The sequence below is a fragment of the Physeter macrocephalus genome, chromosome 2, assembly GCF_002837175.3.
Source record: "Physeter macrocephalus isolate SW-GA chromosome 2, ASM283717v5, whole genome shotgun sequence".
Taxonomy (NCBI): domain Eukaryota; kingdom Metazoa; phylum Chordata; class Mammalia; order Artiodactyla; family Physeteridae; genus Physeter; species Physeter macrocephalus.
The window spans coordinates 124624379-124645272 of record NC_041215.1 but is presented as its reverse complement, the minus strand read 5'-3'; the positions used below and the strand labels follow the sequence as shown (position 1 = coordinate 124645272).

The 20894-nt window shown below is 40.2% G+C and overlaps 1 protein-coding gene across 2 annotated transcripts in view; it reads left to right on the top strand.

Moving 5' to 3' along the window:
* The window catches only part of AP1S3 (adaptor related protein complex 1 subunit sigma 3), a 60490-nt gene that overhangs the window by 28048 nt on the left and 11548 nt on the right, over window positions 1-20894 (top strand). For both annotated transcript variants that reach the window (XM_024124660.2, XM_024124661.3), the window contains exons 2-4: window positions 10453-10631; window positions 12468-12576; window positions 20631-20768. In XM_024124660.2, the coding sequence (XP_023980428.1) occupies window positions 10453-10631; window positions 12468-12576; window positions 20631-20768 (426 nt within the window). The remainder of the gene's footprint in view (window positions 1-10452; window positions 10632-12467; window positions 12577-20630; window positions 20769-20894) is intronic.

Sequence of the window (20894 nt, the reverse complement as noted above, 5' to 3'; positions counted from 1 at the left end):
GAGCTGACAGCTGATTCAGTGCCACACCTGCCCTGGAATTTCCACTGAGCCCTGTTGCCCCGTGAAAGAGAAACTGGTGGGGAAAGTATGAGCGTGACCCCCCACAGAAGTGTGATGCAGTTTAAACAGAGTCAGGAGGGAAGGTGAAAAACCTGAACGCCTGTTGTTACTCCATATAGAAAAAGAAACTAGAGCCGTACACAGACACACAAGTGAAAAAATGAGGAACCCCCAGGTAAACACCTTACAGGGAACTTGGAGAGAATTAACAAATACATGATCAGAATACCACTGGTCAGCCGTCCAAAGAAAGAAAGGAACCCTAAAGGAGGACTCCCTGCACGTTTGGGCTATCTCTGGACTAAACTCCTTATTGAAGCATTGAGAAGGTGGTTGATGAGACAGAGTGACTGAGAAGGCAAGGTAGCAGATCAGCTAGGAATTGGATGGTTTATTATCCAAAGAAACAGCAGAATGCCTTTCTGGGTACCTGTGAAATGGCTGTCACAGACACTTTCCATCAGAATGTGGGGACCAATTAGTGGAGAAGTGCTGGGGTAGACATGGAGTGAGTCCAAAGGTGGAAGCAGGGAAGTTTTTGCTTGCCTCAGTAAAGATCAATGGGATTGTACATGGGCTGGGCTGACGCCTGGATGATTCATTAGCCATAGTAAGTATTTATTGAGAGCTTACCCTGTGCTAGGTTCCGCACTAAAAGGTAGACGTGTGATATCATCGTATCCCGCTAACATTACTGATGGCATTACTGTGGTCATCCCTATTTTATAGATGAGGAGACTGAGGACCAGAGAGGTCAGGTAACTTTTCCAAGTCCACTTAGCTCACAAATGACAGAACCAGGATTCAAGTGCAAACTCTCCAGCTGCCTATCACCAGAGTCTTCTCACTTAACAACCAACCTGCTCTACTGCCCCCCAGCCCTGGCCAAGGCCTGGCCTAGTGATAAATGCCCTTCATGTCCTGAATCCAATATGGGTCGGCCTAGTGGTAAATGCACAGCATATCCTGGATCAAATCTGAAACAGCGGTGGAGGTACACCATTTGGACTGGGTGGCATATAATGAGTTTGAAAAAACTAAAATTTAGGGCTTCCCTGGTGGCGCAGTGGTTGGGACTCCGCCTGCCGATGCAGGGGACGCGGGTTCGCGCCCCGGTCCGGGAGGATCCCACGTGCCGCGGAGCGGCTGGGCCCGTCAGCCATGGCCGCTGAGCCTGCGTGTCCGGATCCTGCGCTCCGCAATGGGAGAGGCCACAACAGTGAGAGGCCCGCGTACCGCAAAAACAAAAAAAAAAAAAAAAAAAAAAAATACTAAAAAAAACCTACAATTTAAATTTCCAGGGAACTCCCTGGTGATCCAGTGGTTAGAATTCAGTTCTTTCACTGCCAGGGGCCTGGTTTCAATCCCTGGTTGGGGAACTAAGATCCTGTAAGCCGTGTGGTATGGCAAAAAAAAAAAAAAAAAAATTCCAGCATGCAACTAGTTTGTTTCAAAGGGTCACTAAGTTAGAGGTCTAGCCAGTTGTCAATGAACCTTTGTCCTAAGAACACGAGTAAATGACTTCTGGGAAACTCTGTGGTCTGACATCGTCTTCTTATTTCCACCTGGGGCATGCTGGTAACATCTATAATAAAGGTAGATCACTAGAAGCTTAAGCAAATGACCTTTTTAGAGAGAAGGAAACTTGGCTTGTGGAAGAGGGAACTGGAGCCCAATGAGAAGGTGAATACATGAGGCTGGTGAAGAAGCAGTGGATATCCTTTCTTTCTACATTCCGGAAACCCCTCTGATAGGGGTTCCGACAAAAGGGAGATGCATGAGAGGCAGCAGTCTTGCAGGGTTGGTCTTGTCGCTTTCAGAGCAGGCTTAGAGGAAGGAAATCAGGCTAATTGTTAAAGGGATCATTGCTACGTGCAAGTATAAACTGTGGGACCCTGAAGGAATGAGTGCCCCGACCAGTTCTGGGTAACATGTTTTACAACTGATCTAGCAGAGAGAATAGGGCAGCTGGAGCTCTTGGTTTTTAAATGCTATTAAGCTCTTCTGGCCAGAGAACTGTTAAGACGGAGAGCGGAGAGGATAAGCTGCCAGAAGATCTGGCAAATACAAGTGAGAGTTGAGTTTATTGCAGCTGGAGAAAAGTAATCCCAGTTACAAGCATATGATCCCAATAAAACCCCAAACCACAGTGTTCTCTAACTCTTATAGAAAACCCTCTACTCAGAATATTAATGCAGGGCTAGTTGCCATTCCTCAAAATTCAACACTTCCACCAATATTTACTAAGTCCCTGTTAGGAGCAAAAAGTGGAGTTAGACATGATCCAGGAAGAAGCATGCAAAATGATAAGGGAATTGAGAAACCCACGGTATGAAAAGAAGTTTCAGAGGTGAACGTCTTTGCTGCACAGGTCAAAGCTAAGGAGGATGTATAGTGAATTGTTAGTACATGAAGGATAGGTACAGAATCTGCAAAAACTTTTTAATCCATCCTCTCTCTTTTTTTTTTTTTAAATTTATTTATTTTGGCTGTGTTGGGTCATTGTTTCTGTGCGTGGGCTTTCTCTAGTTGTGGCAAGCGGGGGCCACTCTTCATCGCGGTGCGGGGGCCTCTCACTGCCGTGGCCTCTCCCGTTGCGGAGCACAGGCTCCAGACGCGCAGGCTCAGTAGGTGTGGCTCACGGGCCTAGTTGCTCCGCGGCATGTGGGATCTTCCCAGACCAGGGCCGTTAGCAGGCAGATTCTCAACCACTGCGCCACCAGGGAAGCCCCATCCTCTCTTTTTAAAAATTATATTAGGAACAGTAAAATTCTGGTCAAATGTTATTTGCTTGAAGTAAAATCAGGACATAAAATGTATTATTCCACCTGGAAGCTAGTAAACTAATGGCACTCTTATTCATGAACTGGTACAGGTTGAAAAATAAAACTGCCTCAGATAAAATCAAATGAGAGCTCATAACTGATAGTTTAGAATAGTTAATGTATTTAAGGATTTTCCCCTCTAAATTTCAGAGTTTAATATTAGGAGGGAGAAGGGAAAATATCTCAGAATATGTTTTTTTTAAATAAATTTATCTTTTATTTCTATTTATTTATTTTTGGGTGCATTGGGTCCTCCTTGCTGCCCGCGGGCTTTCTCTAGTTGCAGTGAGCAGGGACTACTCTTCGTTGCGGTGTGCAGGCTTCTCATTGCGGTGGCTTCTCTTGTTGCGGAGCATGGGCTCTAGGCACACGGGCTTCAGTAGCTGTGGCACACCGGCTTAGTTGCTCCGTGGCATGTGGGATCTTCCTGGACCAGGGATTGAACCCGTGTCCCCTGCATTGGCAGGTGGATTCTTAACCACTGGTGCCACTAGGGAAGTCGCTCAGAATATGCTTTTAATGTCACTGTCAAATATAGGCATTCCACCATCCCTTATTTATTTATTTTTAATTCCTTAAAATATTTTAAAATCCAAGTAATAGAGGTACATAGTTTAAAAAAATCAAACAGACATATAATCTATAATGAAACACAGCAACTCTTTTCTTTTACCATGTTCTTCTCCTAGAGGTAATTACTTTCAATAACTGCAGTCTTTCTTTGGGTAGTTGTGTCTATATTTCTAAATAATATGCTTATGCTGGCAGTTTTCTGCTCCTAATTCTTTATACTGTCTCCTGCCTTCCTGTCACGGTAATTGGGCACTTACTTCCTTCTCACACGCATATTTCCTCACTTCTCTTTCTCCCAAAGTAGTTTTAAGGATGATGATTTCTTGCTTGTATCATTTCTTTTTCTGGAGTTTATAAATATTTTTTCCACTGGCCTGGTTTTCTATGTATCTATCCCTGTTTTTTCCCACCAGTGCACTAGCAGATCTTTCAGATGGCCATCAATATTTTTTCCAACTGTAAAAAGAAATGAAATGATCAGTAAACTCTATTTCTCCCTTCCCCTACCCCTCCTCCAGCCTCCACCACTTCCGTCTGGAATGGTTGCTTTCTTGGTCTGATATGTGGCTGTCACTCTGGCCTTTCCTTTCAGCATCATTTTGCTTTGGGTTCCCTGTGCCCTAGGTAACCATATCTAACTCTTTTCTACTCTTTGCTCAGAGGTGTCTTACAGTGGCTTCCTAAGAAAGATATACTGAGTGAAAATTTCTTTATTATTCTCTCTTTATTTTTAGTCTTTGCACGTGTGAAAATTCAAAGGTCACTTCCCCTCTTTCACTCGATTGATAATTTGGTTGGATGTAGGCATGTAGTCTTCCAACAAATGCAGGTGAGGCGTCCAATGCTCTTTTGTTTTGTTTTGTTTTGTTTTTTTAAATTTTTATTTATTTATTTGGTTGTGCTGGGTCTTAGTTGTGGCAGGTGGACTCCTTAGTTGTGGCACATGGGCTCCTTCGTTGCAGCATGTGGGCTCCTTAGTTGTGGCATGCAAACCCTTAGTTCTTCCTCTCCATTATCTCTGTTGTAATCTCTGGATTTTGCACCTTCTGGGTTGACCCCTTAATAGTTTTAATTTTTCCTCTAATTTTCCATCTGTTTTTCTGTTTGTTCCAATCTCTTGGAGAATCCTCTGACTTTATTTTGGTTACCATACTTTTTAATTTGCAAGAGTTTTCTCTCTTTTTTCCCCAATAGAATGCTGTTTTTGTTTTATTGATATAGGAACTCCATCTTCTTTGAACTCTGAGAATATTCATGTTCGTGTGTGTCTGTGTGTATATGGGTGTGTGTGTTTGTGTATATGGGGGTGTGTGTGTGTGTGTGTATGGGTGTGTGTATGTAACAGTTTGTCCTGCTCCATGCTTTCTTACTGTATCCAGTGCTTACTTTTTTTCTCTTTGCTTTTTTCAGTCTCTTTCTTTGACATTAGAGACTATTCTCAAATGTCTGATAATCCTTGGCCTCTGCTCATATTTAAAAGTGGGTGCTAAGATGCTAATAGGCAGTTCTGAGGGCATAGTCAGGTGGCCTGGAAAGCTCCATTGTTAGTACCTAGAGGTCTTTTCTCTGCCATTTAGTGTCTCCAGGGAGGAATCATTCCATTTCCTGATTAGAAGATGGTTTTTTTATACAACAAAGTTGGTGGTAGAGGTGCAGGAACATGTTTCTCTCTTAGTGAAGATACATATATAGCTTTGCAGGCTCTGAATTACGTTTAAGATCCAGGAGGGTTGCAGGTGTCTCTAAATATTTCTTCTTACGGGCATAGATTGCTTGTGTAAGGTCTCTGAGAGCCTTAAGTAGAGAAGAAATAATGGCATTGCACAAATTTGAGCTTCTCAGGTTGAGTAAACCGTGCCTTGTTTGGATCATCATTGGCAGCTGCTTGCTATCCATTACTGACTGGGGGCCAGAGGAAGCCGAGCTAAGAGGTGTTTCAACTGCATGACCTCCACTAAATTTCTGTGCCCTTGAATAAAGCAGCTGGGAACTTACTGAGGAGTGTGTGTATGTGCATGTGTGCTATGTGTGTACACATGCGTGAGTGTTCTCACTTAGCTGTAACCCCCTGGAAATGCCACAGGTGGTCCATGCCAACCACTCTGTAGGTAGACCTTTAGCCAGTGTCCCTGTTTTTAGAACTTTGTGGAGCCATGGTACCCACAAGTACTTCCCTCAGGCTTTCTCTGGGAGAGTTGGCTGGTTTTTCTTTGTAATCTGCCTCTTAAGCTATGATTTTCCTTATTTTGCTAAGTTAGTTATCACTCTTCTGTCTCCTTCCGTCTTCCAAAGATTTGTTGAAATCTCTTGGCTGCTATCACATCGCCTGTCATTCTCCTAGTCTTTGAGGGTTAATGCATTTAAGAAAATTCTACCATTGTCATTTTAGTGGTATTTTGGGAGGTAGAGGAGATAAAGCCCTGTGGTTTAATTCAATACATTTACTTTGGGGTTTTTTTTTTTTTTTTATGTATTCTTTATCATGATTAAAAGCGCTTCAAGGTAAAGAACCAAGTTGTTTTTTTTTCTTAAGAACCATGTTTTATGTTGTAGGTTCATAGCGCATAGAGTAGGCACTCAGTAAATATGCGTTGAGTGAATAAATGATCTGTGCTCTAAGATCTCTAAAATACAATTAATTCAGCTGCCAATGTGATTATTTCCTCTGCTATTGTCTCAGGTTAACCTTGAATGAGGGAGGGGAGGTCTCAGTGAAATCAGATGCCTACCTAAGGCTGGATTGGGCCAAATGTAAGAAGTCAGCCTTGCTCATCACACTTCGTTGGATGTTATGGTTGTTTCTGGAGTTGGCATTTCCCAGAAGAGGATTACCAATCAGCCTCTCCATTACTCCTTTCTTGCCAGCACTATTATTGAAACAAAATGCCTGGGTGTTCTGAAGTCAGTTGAAGTTTGTTTGTGACATCAACTTGAGTTGAAGTTGGCTCTTTGTAAATATTGGGAAAAAAACCCAAACCCTCCCAATTGCCTTTTTCTCGTACTCTCAAGCTAATGCTAATCAAAAATGGTATTTGATTAACCTCTTGAAACATATTATCCAAATATGCCTTGAAAGACTAAACTGATAAATTGGATACAATTAATTACTTGAGGTGATGAACTCCTGTGAATCACTACAATTCATTCCGCCAGTTTTCTCATGCTACACTGTTAACTCTGCAGAGGCAACAGACACCAGACACAACAGGAGCCAGCGACACTACTTCTCCCTCAGAGCAGAACTTGAGAGGATGAAATCTGTCAACACTGTCTTATGCAATGCAATTATTGGATAAACTTGAACCTATTTGTTACTTCTTTTGAATTTGAAACACATTTTTATATTTTAAATCTCTTTATGGATGTGTGTATTATGTTCCTGATCATCCTTTCTCTTTGAATTCATTGTTAGAATGAAAAAGAGTTATTGGTTTATTTTCTACCTTGTTGAGCCGTTTAAGAAGGCAGGCACTTGATCTTGAGAGAAAGTTGCAGTAGAAGAAATAGAAAGTAATCCATAATTAAACTCAGCAATAGTTCCAGCCACTCACTGGAGCTCCTTGATCTGAGCTCCATAAATTAAAAGCGACATTTATCTATGAAGTAATCCTGGAGGAATTGTAACAATGATGGTTTTGAAATCTGATAATAGAACCAATAAGAACATGAAACCAGGGTAATTTCTTCCAGAAGGAAAGGACTCCAGGTACACTTTAAAGTCTGTCTTCAAGTATTTGAAGAGTTTGTTATTATTTCGAGGGTAGTGATATATTGTCTTTTAATATGCTCTGTGGATAAAATCAGGGAAAATCGATTTAAATAGTAACAGAAAAGATTTAGGTTAGATGTGAAGAAGAAATTTTTCTGACAGGAAATGCAAAGTAAACACCAAGAAAATGTGTGGATTTCATTTCTCTAGCAAAGGTATGACCAGTCACTAGAAATAGGATTGAATAGTCTTAGCCACTGGTGATAATCCAAAGCTGAACCTTGTTCTCAAGATCCTGAGGTTTTATTATTCTATTCCCATTCAATTGTGTACTTTTAGAATGTCACTTTTATGATGATCTCTCCTTGGAAGCAAAAAATACCTTTCTCAATATGATTCTTAGAAAGCGGTAGCCGTGTTTCATTATTGAATTATCTATACCTGTGCTGATAGTGAAATGTGTATTTAAGAAAATGCTCTGTTCTAAGCAGATGCTTAAAATTCCAGACTGAGGGTGATTTTTCTTAAAGCTGCTAGTTGAGCAGGGCTTTTTAACTTGCTTTCTTTTCACTTGCCATGTCTTGGTTTTCAAGTCCTTATTAACAGGTGTTTCCTTTCTAAGAAAGAATATAGTTTATTAAGAAGACCTCAAATTCTATAGGTTGGGGTAGGGGATGCTCTGAGGAAAGAGCCTGGTTTCTGTTGGTCTTTGGATATATCCACCTACTGAGTTTGTATGATTTGTGCTGTGACATTCAGAGCCAAATCTCTTTAATAAAAAGAGTTGAATATTTTATTTGTAGAAAGTTTTAAAATTTTAATTATTTTGGCTCCTAGTATATATTGTTCCCTCCATGACACAATTAACCTCAATAATGAATTTTATTTTTTTAAAAACAAAACAAACACGCAACAGAATAAATTAGGATTCTAAACTTGATCTTCTCATACTGTGGATTGAGAAAACTTAATCTCATAAAATAAAGATCGGACCATCTGACAATTTCTGAAAAACAAATCTTCCATACCTCCCAGGCTCCACAGTAAATTTCTACAGTGTCTTCTATTCAGTTAAAGCTTTCAGAATTCATTGAAATAGGAATGTGCATTTCAAATACACACTTTGAAACTTAATTGAAAATAAAATCAGGTTTCTTCCTAATGTGGTTACCACACTATTTAAATTGTAAACATTTATTGTGATGCCAAACTGTATCTTGAGATGGTTGACTCTAAAACTCTCAGCCAAATAACCCACAAAGTGGAGTAAAGAGCTTTCATTTGAGACTTAGTTTGAACTTTGAGAAAGATGCCAAGAATGCCCAATGGGACAAGGATAGTCTCTTTAATAAATGGTGTTGGGAAAACTAACATCCACACACAGAAGAATGAAATTGGACCATTATCTCACTTCACATACAAAAATCAGCTTAGAATGATTAAAGACTTAAATGTAAGGCCTGCAACTGTAAAACTATTAGAAGAAAACCTACGGAAAATGCTTCTTGACATTGATATTGACATTGACGTTGATCTGGGCAATGATATTTTGGATACGACTCTAGAAGCACAAGCAACAAAAGCAAAAATAGACAAATGAGATTGCATCAAACTAAAAAGCGTCTGCACAGCAAAGGAGACAACAAAGTAAAGAGACAACTTATGGAATAGAAGAAAATTTTTGCAAACCATACATCGGTTAAGGGGTTAATACCCAAAATGTATAAGGAATTCAAACAAGTCAATAGCAAGAGAACAAATTATCCAATTTTTAAAAAATGGGCAAAAGACCTGAATAGACATATCTCCAAAGAAGACATACCAATGGCCAACAGGTATATGAAAATATGCTCAATATCACTAATCATCAGGGAAATGCCAATCAAAACCACAATGAGACATCATCTTATACCTGTTAGAATGGCTATTATCAAAAAGATAGGAGTTAAGAAGTGTTGGTGAAGGTGTGAAGAAAAGGGAACCCTTGCACACTGTTTGTGGGAATGTAAATTGGGACAGCCATTATGGAAAATAGTATGGAGGTCCCTCAAACAATTAAAAAATAGCAATACCATATGATAGTACTTTTGGGTATATTTCCAAGGGAAATCTTACCTCTGGGTATATTTCCAAAGGAAATGAAATCAGTTTCTCAAAGAGATATCTGCACTCCCATGTTCATTGCAGTGTTATTCACAATAGCTAAGACATGTAATCAACCTAAGTGTCCATTGACAGATGAATGGATAAAGAAAGTATGCTGTGTGTATGTGTATACATACGTACATACACATACAATGGAATATTATTCAGCCTTAAAAAGAAGGAAATCCTGTAATTTGTAACAACGTGGATGAACCTAGAAGACATCATGCTAAATGAAATAAGACAGGCACAGAAAGACAGATACTACATGATCTTACTTATATGTGGAATCGAAAAACATCAAACTCACAGAAGCAGAGAGTAGAACAGTGGTTACAAGGGATGGGGAGGTGGGAGAAATGGGGAGATGTTGGTCAATGGGAGCAAAGTTGTAGTTATGTAAGATGAATAAATCTAGAGATCTGGTGTACAGCATGCTGACTATAGTTTATGGTACTATATTGAATACAGGAAATTTGCTAAGAGTATATTTCAGGTGCTGTCATCATACACAAAAACTGAGAACTGTGTGAGGAGATAATATGTTAATTAGCTTGACTATAGTAATCACTTCACCATGTATATGTATACCAAATCATCATGTTGTACACCTTAAATATATATATAATTTTTATTAAAAAAATTAGAATATGGTCCCCTTCTGGTTTTCTCACTTTTCCCCCTTGCTTCATCCTTATTTCCTTTCCTTACTTCTCTTCTTTATGTCTATATTATCATTTGGTCTCTATACTTGTGATATGAAGCAAGAGTGTAATTTTTAAAGTAAACCCTTCTACTGTTTTTAACTTTTTTTTGGCTTGTGAAGGAAGAATTTAATATTTTCTCAAAAGAGTTCTATTCTGCCTTGATAGATTTTTTTCTCACTATGAGTTTGTGACTCGTAAAAGAAAACTTATCTCTCTCTTATAGTATAAATAAGCTATGTTTGTGGTGTGTACATTTCTTTGTTCATTTTGGGTTAAATGTAATTGTCAAATGGGATAGTTTTCATGCTGGTAATTATTTTTTTCCTCTGTTCAGAATAATCCTTTGTAAACCCTGCTGCTGTATTTTAATATCTATGGTGGAATGATTTGGCTGACCAAATTCTGGTTTTTTTCTCTCCTTTATTTGTTCTAGATTCATTTCATATTGCTCTTCAGTCGACAAGGGAAATTACGGCTACAGAAATGGTACACGACTCTCCCTGACAAGGAAAGGAAAAAGATCACCCGGGAGATTGTTCAGATTATTCTCTCTCGGGGTCAGAGGACAAGCAGTTTTGTTGACTGGAAGGAGCTAAAACTTGTTTATAAAAGGTGTGAGTAACTTCATGAGAACTGAATTTCTTATTGCTCTTTGGTTTGTTTAGTCCTGAGCATTTTAGATTGCAACACCAATTCTATCATTTACTGAAATCTTTGAAGGCTGGAGCCCAAATGTTTGTACCAGTAGACTAAATAGAAGAGAACTCTCATTTATTGAAAGGCTTTCCTTCCATATGCCAGGATGGATTCTAGATACTTATTCTAAATACTTAATTTATGTGTTGATAATGCACACATGCATTCAAGAAATTATGAGCAGCTATTATATTTCCAGCACTGTTCTGATGACTGTGCATACAGGAGCAAACAAGACACAGAACGTTCCTGCTCTCTTGGAACTTATTCATCTGTTAAGCAAACAAAACAGTTTCAGTTAGTAACAAATGCTATAGAAAAAAGGTTAACAGGATAGAGAGATGGGCAGCTCTTTATTATTCACGTTTGCAGCTGAGGAAACTGAAGCCGCAGAGAGTTTAAGTAATTAGTCACAGTAATTGAGTGGCAATCAGCAGAGCCAGGATCCAAATCCAGATTTTTCTGACTTTAAAGACTCTAGATCCTCTCTTTACTGTACCTACTTGCCATGGCAAGACCACACTAGACAGGGACCTCAATTTCTAGGTGAGGAAACTGAGGCCCTGAGAGGTAAAGTCATTTTGCTCATAAAGACCCAGATAACTGATGCCTAAACCAGGACCAGGACACAGCCGATCTGAGCCTGCATCCAACATCATCCTGCAACTTTCAGAGGGAAAACACACATTAGAAAGGCTCTCACAAGGGGTGTTTATAAAACTGGAAGGGGAGAGACAGAGGTAACATCAAAGGCTGTATTCAATGGAGTAAATTACCAGGAAGTGCCTGGACCAAGCTTCTCTTGCTGGGCCCAAGGTCAAAACTTTTCGTACTAGCATCATGGGAGACGTCAGCAAAGGCCCCTTATAGTAATAAGCATCCCAGAGATAGAAAGACAGAGTCCCAGGAAATACTTGCTGACAAAAGGCTTGTCCCTACTCTCTGCCTGGTTTCTACAACTTGGGGTTCAATTGTGATTTAAACCATTGCAGGAAGAATAGGCTTCAGCAGTTCTCTCAACAGATATCTGTAACTACTGGGTCAACAACGGTGAACAGTGCAGACTCAGTACCTGCCTTTGGGAAGCCATTGATTTAGTGGGGGAGAGACAGGCCATGAAATACGGAATGAAGAGCTCTGGATGCTCTGTGAGGGAGGCACAGGAATGCATAGCAGGGGCATCCAGTGCAGTCAGAGAGGACAGAGATTTCCTGGAGGAAAGGACATCCAAGCTCAGAGCTACAGGAGAAGTGGGAGTGAGCCACATGTATGGGGTGAGGAGGAGTATTTTAGGGAGAGGAAACACACATGGGAGGGGAGGACTTGATAAGCTGAGGATGGGAGACACACTTCAGTACGGTATGAAGTGAGAGGGTGGGCACGTGGGCCCCTGGGCCCCTTGGTCAGGGCTCTGGAGTTTAGAAAGGACAATTCACAATCCAGGCCGGGGCATGAACAGGCACCCTGATTACCATGAGTCAAAGGACTCTGCCCCCTGATCACAGCTCCTCAAGGTAAAGTTTTGAGGACCTCTCACATAATTAACAGAAATAACCCAATCCCCGCCATATTTTTTATATATTCTATTTTACATGTTGGGAGGATATTGGATATGATGAATAATGATTTCCCTCTTGGATGTGGACAGGAGGCATCCCAGGAGAGGAAGCGGTAACTGCATATTCATGGAAAACACCATCTTCAGGTTGTGTAATGTGTCATTATATTTTATTATCTTCTTTTCTTTTCAAGGTATGCTAGTTTATATTTTTGCTGTGCAGTAGAAAATCAGGACAATGAGCTCTTGACACTGGAGATTGTGCATCGTTACGTGGAGTTGCTGGACAAATACTTTGGAAATGTAAGTGGTGTCCTGGTCTCTAGAATGAGTCAGTCTCCACCTCAGCTCTGACTTCAGTTCTGTCTGTTTTCACATTCCTTCTCTTTCTCAAGTCTAAAATATGAACTGCATTTGCACCGAAGGTCAGAATGCAAGGCTTTCCCCCTCCGGTAATTCTTAGTAAATGGAAGATCCAGAGCTTTCCAGAGGCAGGTGGTGTGTGTATGTCCAGACCACAGCCACACTAGACACCTTGTTTCAATAAACTAGAATTTAATTGTGAAGGAGTCCTTGCTATTTTGTCCTTTACTCCCCACTGACTGTCTTCTCTTTTCTGTTGTGACTCTTTATCCTCTCTCTGGTTTCTTTTACTAAGCTCCAAGTGTTCTTTAACATTATTTATACATAAGAAAAACAACAACAACACCAGACAAACAAAACCGAAATCCTTTTCCTTCACATTGCCATTCAGTCTCCATGCATTTACTGCCAAGTGATGCACTCTACGAGGTGCCCTGATCCCCAGAACACATTCACTCTGCGGCAGCTTATGGCTTGGCTTCACCTTCACTCCTCCAAGGAAATCATAATGGTCAACACCAGTGATGCTGCTTTAATCTTCACCTGCCTTAACCTCTCTGCAGCACTGGACCTTTGCTCAGTGCAATCCTTTCTTTAAATCCCCTCCTCTTTATTTTGCCCCGACACCGAGTTCTTGCTAATTCTCATCCTGTGTTTTTGAAGGCCCCAACTTGGTTTCTTCCCCAGCTCCCTCCCTCCCCCTGCCCTCTAAATGCCCTCCTGCTCTTTCTTTCTTCTCTCCTGTGTGTCTACTAGACTCTGTCTCCTGGAAATCCATCACCAGATGACTCTTCTTCACTTTGCTGATGACGGTCTTCACTGCGTTTCTCACAGTCACCTCCGTCTTAACGTGACAAGAACTAAAAATCAACTCCTGAAAACCTGTTCAGTCTTGTGCTTGAAATTATTATGTCCTAGGATCTTTCAGTGCAGAAGGACAGTGTTCCTTACATATTTCTCCACCCTTTACTTAAGTCTGCCTTTGTCTATTCAAATTGGATGAAAATTTATCTCCTTTCGCTCTCACTAGTATAGTTTTACTTGGGATTACAGTTTTGCTTTTCCTTTAAACCTCACCTCTCCCCGTCTCTGCCTCTGGGCTCATCTCTGCTTGCCTTTCCTGGCCTGTTTGCTAGCAGCATCCTTCCGATGCACAGATCTCTGGTGACATTCAGTCACTCTCCTCCATCTTTAATGAATACAATTCACATTTCTTAGCTTGGCATTTACTCATTGTAAACACTGGTCCCAGACCACTGCTCCAACCTTTTCACTTCTCTGTCTTTTTATCCCTGACATATCCAGCGCTCCCGCGACATGGAGCAGCCTTGTATTATCCTCAACTTGTACAGGATTTGCCTGACCACCAAATTGCTAGTATCTCGAGATCACGACCTGGGACTTATTTGTTCGTTTTTTCAACACTTGGAACCAGCTCTGGGCCAGATTTTAGAGAATGTTCCAGAAACATTTTATCTAGTTCACAGTCTCAAGAAATGAATCAGTGGATTAGGAAAATGTTTTCTTCTCAGTAATACTCTCTTCCCTATTTCCTGGCTTACTGAAGATTTTTATTAAGTGCTGTTAAGAGAATTTGCTTTCAGAAGAGTTTTCTGTACTGTATTCTATATAATGGAATGAACAGCAGTTGAAATATCGGTTAAGGTTTTATCAGATTTCTTGCAACAGTTTTCACAAGGATGAGTACCTGAAAGGTTTCTGAAATAATTTTCCCTCCCTCTCTCCCTCTCTTTGATTCTTCTTCTTCTTCTTTTTTTTTTGTCTTTGTAAGTTATGTTATAAGACCTAAATATTGCTTCAGAGATTTCAGTTTGTTGGTCAGCGTATAGAAATAATAAGACAGACCATTTTTCGTTTGCTCTCTCCTGGTTCACCAAGTTTATTTTCATTTTTTAAAAGAGAGATTTGCAAATATATAGTGGCAAGTTTTCAAACCTGAGATTATTTAATTTTATGCTTTCAGTTATTCAGAGGAATTCTGACATTGCAGTACTTTCTTTTGAAATAAACCACAGACTTGGCCTTTAGCAAGGCCCTGAAAGAGTTCTCCTGAGGCCCAGAGTTCCCATAGCCTGCCTTTTCCCCCTCATTTCTGCTCTCTGGTCTGACCTGTTGTGTTTTCTTAGATTTATCCAACTGTGATCATGTGAATTGGGATTGAATTTTATCTCAATCTTATCTGACCAAATATCAGATATTTCAGAACATGTTGCTTTCTCAAGAGAATATGAATCAACTTCACTAATTCTAAGCCCAGTTAAAGTGTCAGCAGAGTCAGGATGCATTCCTATTTGTCTAATATTATTAATTTTTCATCCTGTTTTGGCATACCTTTAGAAGCTCTGTCTTTGTCATGGACCAAAATTTAATTCACTAAGAAAATTCAATGAATCTTTCATTAAGTTAAGAGCAGCTAAGAGCAGTTCAAGCCTCTGTGCCCAGTACATGTTCAATTCTTATTAATTAACTGTGATGAGTAAGCCCAGCAATACTGATTCTTATGACATTGTTTCAGGAATGATATATTATTTCTCTTTGGTTTTCTTTTCCTCTTGTGTTAATCCTGAAGGTTTCCTTGAATTTTGCCCATATATTATCCCAGAAAAAAACTCTGTACTGAGTTTCTCGTAAGACTAGAAAATATTACCTTCCTATGACAGATAAATCAAAATCTCTGGCTACTAATGTATGTGGTTTTTTTTTTTGTTTTTTTGTTTTTAGCACTTTTCAATTCCCAGGAGATTTACAAGGATTAACTAGTTAATCTTTCGGTCTTCAGTAAGTAGCATGAAGCCCAGTTTATACAGGCTAAGAGGCAATGCCTCAGAGTCTCACAGTAGATAAGGGTCAGTTTGAGGACTTAGACGCCTGCCATATTTTCCCATTACAGGCTGTTATGTGAGGTTTTACTGACGCACCCAGATGGTGCAGAGGTTGCTGTGCTGGAGAGGTTCTGTCTTGATTCAGGGAGTTTTCTTGTTGTCAGGAGAGGGGTGCTCTATGTCCTGCCGGATCCTGGTGTCAGCTGGCTTTCTCACCAAACCCATGATTTGACTCATCGTAGCTCTCTATTTCACAGATAAGAAAAATGACATTCAAAAAGTTGGATAGAAATATTTACTCTGCTAATCGCATGGGGGCTGTTATGAGGATCAAAGACATAGTGTAATTAACAATGCTTTTAAACTGTCAATCGCTATGTAACTACTTTGCATTATTATTTTATACATCCTTTTATGCATTTGCTGTACATAACTTGAACTTTTTGTGCTTACTTTAGAACAGAATTCAGTAAGGGAAGGTCCTTCTTAAATTCTATCCAAAAAGATTTAGTTATTTAAATGCCAGAAATAATCTCACTACATCATGTATTATGCTATAACAGAAGTCCCTCAAGCCAAATTATAGTAAAATTGTAGTAAAGCACAAGGCTAGGAGATCAAAGGTAACATTAAATTACCACTGTTTTATCCTTTTATAAGCTTTCTTCCAGAATAGAGAGACATGAGAAAATGAGAAAAAATAAGGAAAGAAGCTCATGTGTTTATTAACACAGAAGCCATGTGCTTTTGCTTAATTAGATGGAGTGCAGTCATCTGAGCATCAAGGGTACATTTCTGATATACCGGGGCAGTGCCCTGAAGGTCGAATTAGAAGTAGTATTTGAGTAATTAGACAGTAGCTGAAGAAATCTACATTATGTCTCAGGTTCTGAGGTGTTTTCTTACTTTCAGGTACAATAACCCCTTGGGGTTAGACTCAATAGCAAATAGAGTAGTATTTTGAAGTTGCTGTATGTGAATGACTTGCTTGTTTGTAACATTCTCTATAAGGCCAGTAGAACTTGTGTAGCCGTTTCCCTTGCGATCTGGAGATAGTAACTGTATAATCAAGGTGTGTGTGTGTGTGTGTGTGTGTGTGTGTGTGTGTGTGTGTGTGTGTATCTGGCTTTGCATATTACCTAACCTTATCCCTACCCCTTGAAACTAGGTGCAGTAAATTAATTGCCCCGTGGCCATTGGAGAGCCCTACAGCCTTGAGAATGGGTTGCTGCTAGGAGAGTGGAGAGTGGGGTATGAGAAGTTCCCAGAGAACTTGCATTAGTATCTGTCAAATTCACTTTGCAGGATTCTGGTTGCTCGTTTCTTCTCATGAGGTTCCTGTCTGTCCTGGATTCCTGGTCTACACCTGCCTTGAACTCTGGGGTTCCCCAGCTCTTGCCAGTATAAATCCTGACTTCCCACCTCTTCTGATCTCTGGTAACTGCTTACTTCTTGTACCTTCTTTAATGTGCATGAATGTCTAATCTCCTGTGCTCTCTTTCTGTTTATCTATATTGTTTAAAATTGCAAAATAATACATATTTTTACATATCCTTCTAGACATATACAGTTTTTTAAATAAAAAATGGTATTGTATTATACATATTATTCTGCAACTTTCTTTTGTTCCCTTTACCAGTCTTATCTTAGAGCTATTTCCATGTCTATCCATGGAAATCTACTTCATTCTTTCCAACTTTGTGCATAGAATTCCCGTGGTGTATAATACGATACACAAGTAGGGGTAGACCATACTTTATTTAAGCAATTCCATTATGGCTGGATTTTTGAGTTGTTTCCAGTTTGTATTATAAATGATGCTGCCATCATCCTTGTTGTTAATATATATTATTATGCACTGGTTTGGGTATAGCATAGGAATAAATTCCTTGCGGAATTATTGGGCCAAAGGATTTGTACATTTAAAACTGATGGACACTACAATTTGAGCCTTCAAAATGCCTATAAAATTTACAAATTCCACCAACAGTGAGTGCGAGTACCTATTTATCCATACACTTAACCAGCAATGGATATTATCGCTTCTTAATAGTCAGATGGTCATTCATTCAATTTGCATTTTTCTGATGACTAGTGAGGCTGTATATATTATTAGATGTACATTGGCCTTTTCCATTTCTTGCCTTGTCTATTAATTGCTTCTTGACAGCCTTTATTTGATTTTTTATGTTGTTGTGTTTATCTTAGGGATTCGTGAGAATTCTTTCTATATCATGGATACTATGCTTTCCTTTCTGTTGTATATGTTGCAAATATTATTCCCAATCCATTGTTGTACTTTTAACCTGTACTCTGATCTCTACATTTTTGCCTGGGAAGCTCATATCTAGTCTCATTCAAATTCCTGGAGTGAGTGTTCTAGAAATAAAAGGGTTTATAAGCTGAGAATATTTCCTTTTATGATGCCATCCTTTCTCTGGTGGTTGTTCTCAGGAGGGAACCCTAAAGTTCTGGGGAAGTCCTGGATTATAGTAACATGTCCCAGTGAATAGACTCTTCTTTTCAACTGGTTTTACACATATATGTATGTGTGGAGAGAGAGAGAGAGAAAGAGACAGACCCTGTAGGGAGGGGGAAATTATCTGTGTGTATGTGTGTGTGTGTGTATATACATGCACACACACACACACACACACACACACACACACACACACTTGTTGATTTGATGCTGTTTTCTAACGAATGAAGAGACCATAACCTTTGCAGATTCATTAGATGAGTTTTTCTGAGCTGGCCATTTATTATAGTGGTTTTGTACTTATTTGTTCTTATGCTTCTAGATTCAGTTGGATCTGTCAATATAAACCATTTTCCTTGGAGAGTCTGCAAGTTTATTGACCTAAATCCTAAATACATGGGGCAATTTGTTGAAATGTTGATATCCATTGTATGTAAAGTCATCAGAGGATTGTCGATCTGGGAAGCCATTAGTCCCCAGCATCATAAAAATAAGGCCTGTATGGTGGCTGACTCATTCATTTATCCTGAGAACATTGACTGCATCCTACTATGTGCCAGGTTCCAGAGGTATATGGATGACTAAGACAATTTCTGTACCTGAGCTCACAGTACACGGGGAAGTGATTGATAAGTAAGCATATACTTGGGCGCACAAGATGTAAGAGAACACAAGGGAAGTGCTGCAGAATCTCTATGGGAGAAAAGAGGGTTTGGGGGAGTTACTGTGCTTGTACCTTTTGAATTTGGCCTTGAAAAATGAGTTTGATTTTGCCTGCAAAATAAAGGAAAAGACATTTGGGGAACATTCCAGGAATTTCTGGAAAGTGCAAAGGGCAGAGGCATGAAAGAATGGGGTGAGTTTGTAGAATGTGTCGCTTTAGCATGGTGTGGGTACCTGCACAGGAAGCCAGAGAGCTGGGCTGTAAAGATTCCTATACGCCATGCTGAGGAATCAATACTGTCCTGAACAGAAGACCTCACCCAGGAAAGGACCCAGATCAGCACTTTAGCAAAGTGCTAGTGGGCATTGGCCTCACGTGGGTAGACACCACCTAGAAAGTCACTGCAGCGCCCCAAGCGAGAGACGTTGCAGGCCTGAGCAGCGGCGAAAATGGACAAGAGGTTAGGGGTTTATTTACAAGATGGAATCAATAGAAATTGGTGATCAAATTGAGAGGGATGAGATCAAGGGGGAGAGAGGAATGAGAGGGAGGGGAACTGAAGCTGAACTGTAGAATGAATTAGATTGAGCCACGAGATAGAGCTTGCAGCTACTAAGCAAAATAGAGACTAAAGGGAAAAGAATATGCTTGATTCAGTTTGGAATACGGGCACGTAGATGGAGGAATATCCAGGCAGAAATGTCTGGTTAGTGGGTGAAAATATTGGATTAGCGCTGCAGAGGGAGATCAGGCCCAGACAAAGATCTCACTTTGTTAAGCCACCAGCATGGAAGACCCAACTGTAGAGAGTCAATGAGATTATCTAGGAGAATGTATGTGTTGCAAAGAGAAGAGGCTGTCTTGGGAAGCACCAGTCTTTAGGAAGAAGGTGGGTCCCTAGAATGTAAGCAACCTGCCGCAGAGATGTTTGTTTTGCCAATTGATGTGTCCCAAGCACTTTGTAAATACTTCTTAAATGAATGCAAGTTTCGGGGGGGAGATAAAGCATCCAAGGAGCCTGAGAAGGATATCAGAGATGGAGGAGGAAAATGGGCACTGAGTGGTATTGCCAACATCAGTAAGCAAGAGGAGATTTTCAAGCAAGGGGTGGGTGAAGTGTATCAGGTGCTGTTGAGCCATAAAGGTGGGAGAGGACTGAAAACTTTCAGTGAGCAGACCTTCCGTAAGGTATGGAAAGCGCGAGTTGAGGAATATGTGAGAAGGGAAACAGCAGGGATGGTGCCTGAGTGGCTGTCTGGTTGAAGCATTGGAATTGAGCCTTATTTGGATTATGGGGAGTGGTCTTGCTACTTGCTACATTTAACCAAATCTATCAGACTCTGCTTTGGTCTGTGACAGTGGTAGCGGTTCTCGACATGTGGTCCCCACACCAGCATCATTAGCATCACCTGGGAACCCATTAGAAGTTCAAACTGTAGGGCTTTCCCCAGACCTACTGAATCGGAAACTCCAGGATAGGGCCCAGTCGTGTGTGTTTCAATGAGCTTTCTGGGTGATTGGGATATACTCTGTAGTTTGAGAAGCACCGGCCTGGGACATAATTTTGAGAAAAATTAACACAATTGAGCTAATTTACCTCTGAAGAATGAGCTTCTGAGAGTTCTAAAGCTAGGAGCCAAATTTACAGACCAGAAGGCAGGAGCAACAAAGCACTGCCCTCGTGCCTGAAACGCAGTGGCGGCTCAGCTTTTATCTGTGAGGATGGAGAGACGAACTGGGCAGCTTCACTCCTGGACTGAGTCTCAGATTTCCTGTTGTGACATTAAACAATATTATCTAAGGACATGCTCTGCTTTAATAGAATGTGATTTTACTTTTATTCAGGGCCCGGATTTCCGTAGTTCTACTCTTCTGGCTTTAAAATACCATCTGATATTTTTATCTTTGGTGTGCCACAGGTGTCACTGTTGAAAAGCTTGAATCACTGGCCCATATTTCCCCTGATACTACTGCAAGTTTATCAAAATATTCATTTTTGTCTTACCAGGTCTGCGAGCTAGATATTATCTTTAATTTTGAAAAGGCTTATTTTATCCTGGATGAGTTTATAATAGGTGGAGAAATTCAGGAAACGTCCAAGAAATCTGCTGTTAAAGCCATTGAGGATTCTGATATGTTACAGGAGGTCAGTACACAGTTTCTCATGCCCTGGGAAAAGATGATGGTGGTGCTGTGATGGTGATGGTGGTAGTGGTGATAGATTGGCTGACACTTACTGGGTGTTTACTCTGTGCTGGGTACAGTTTTTGTT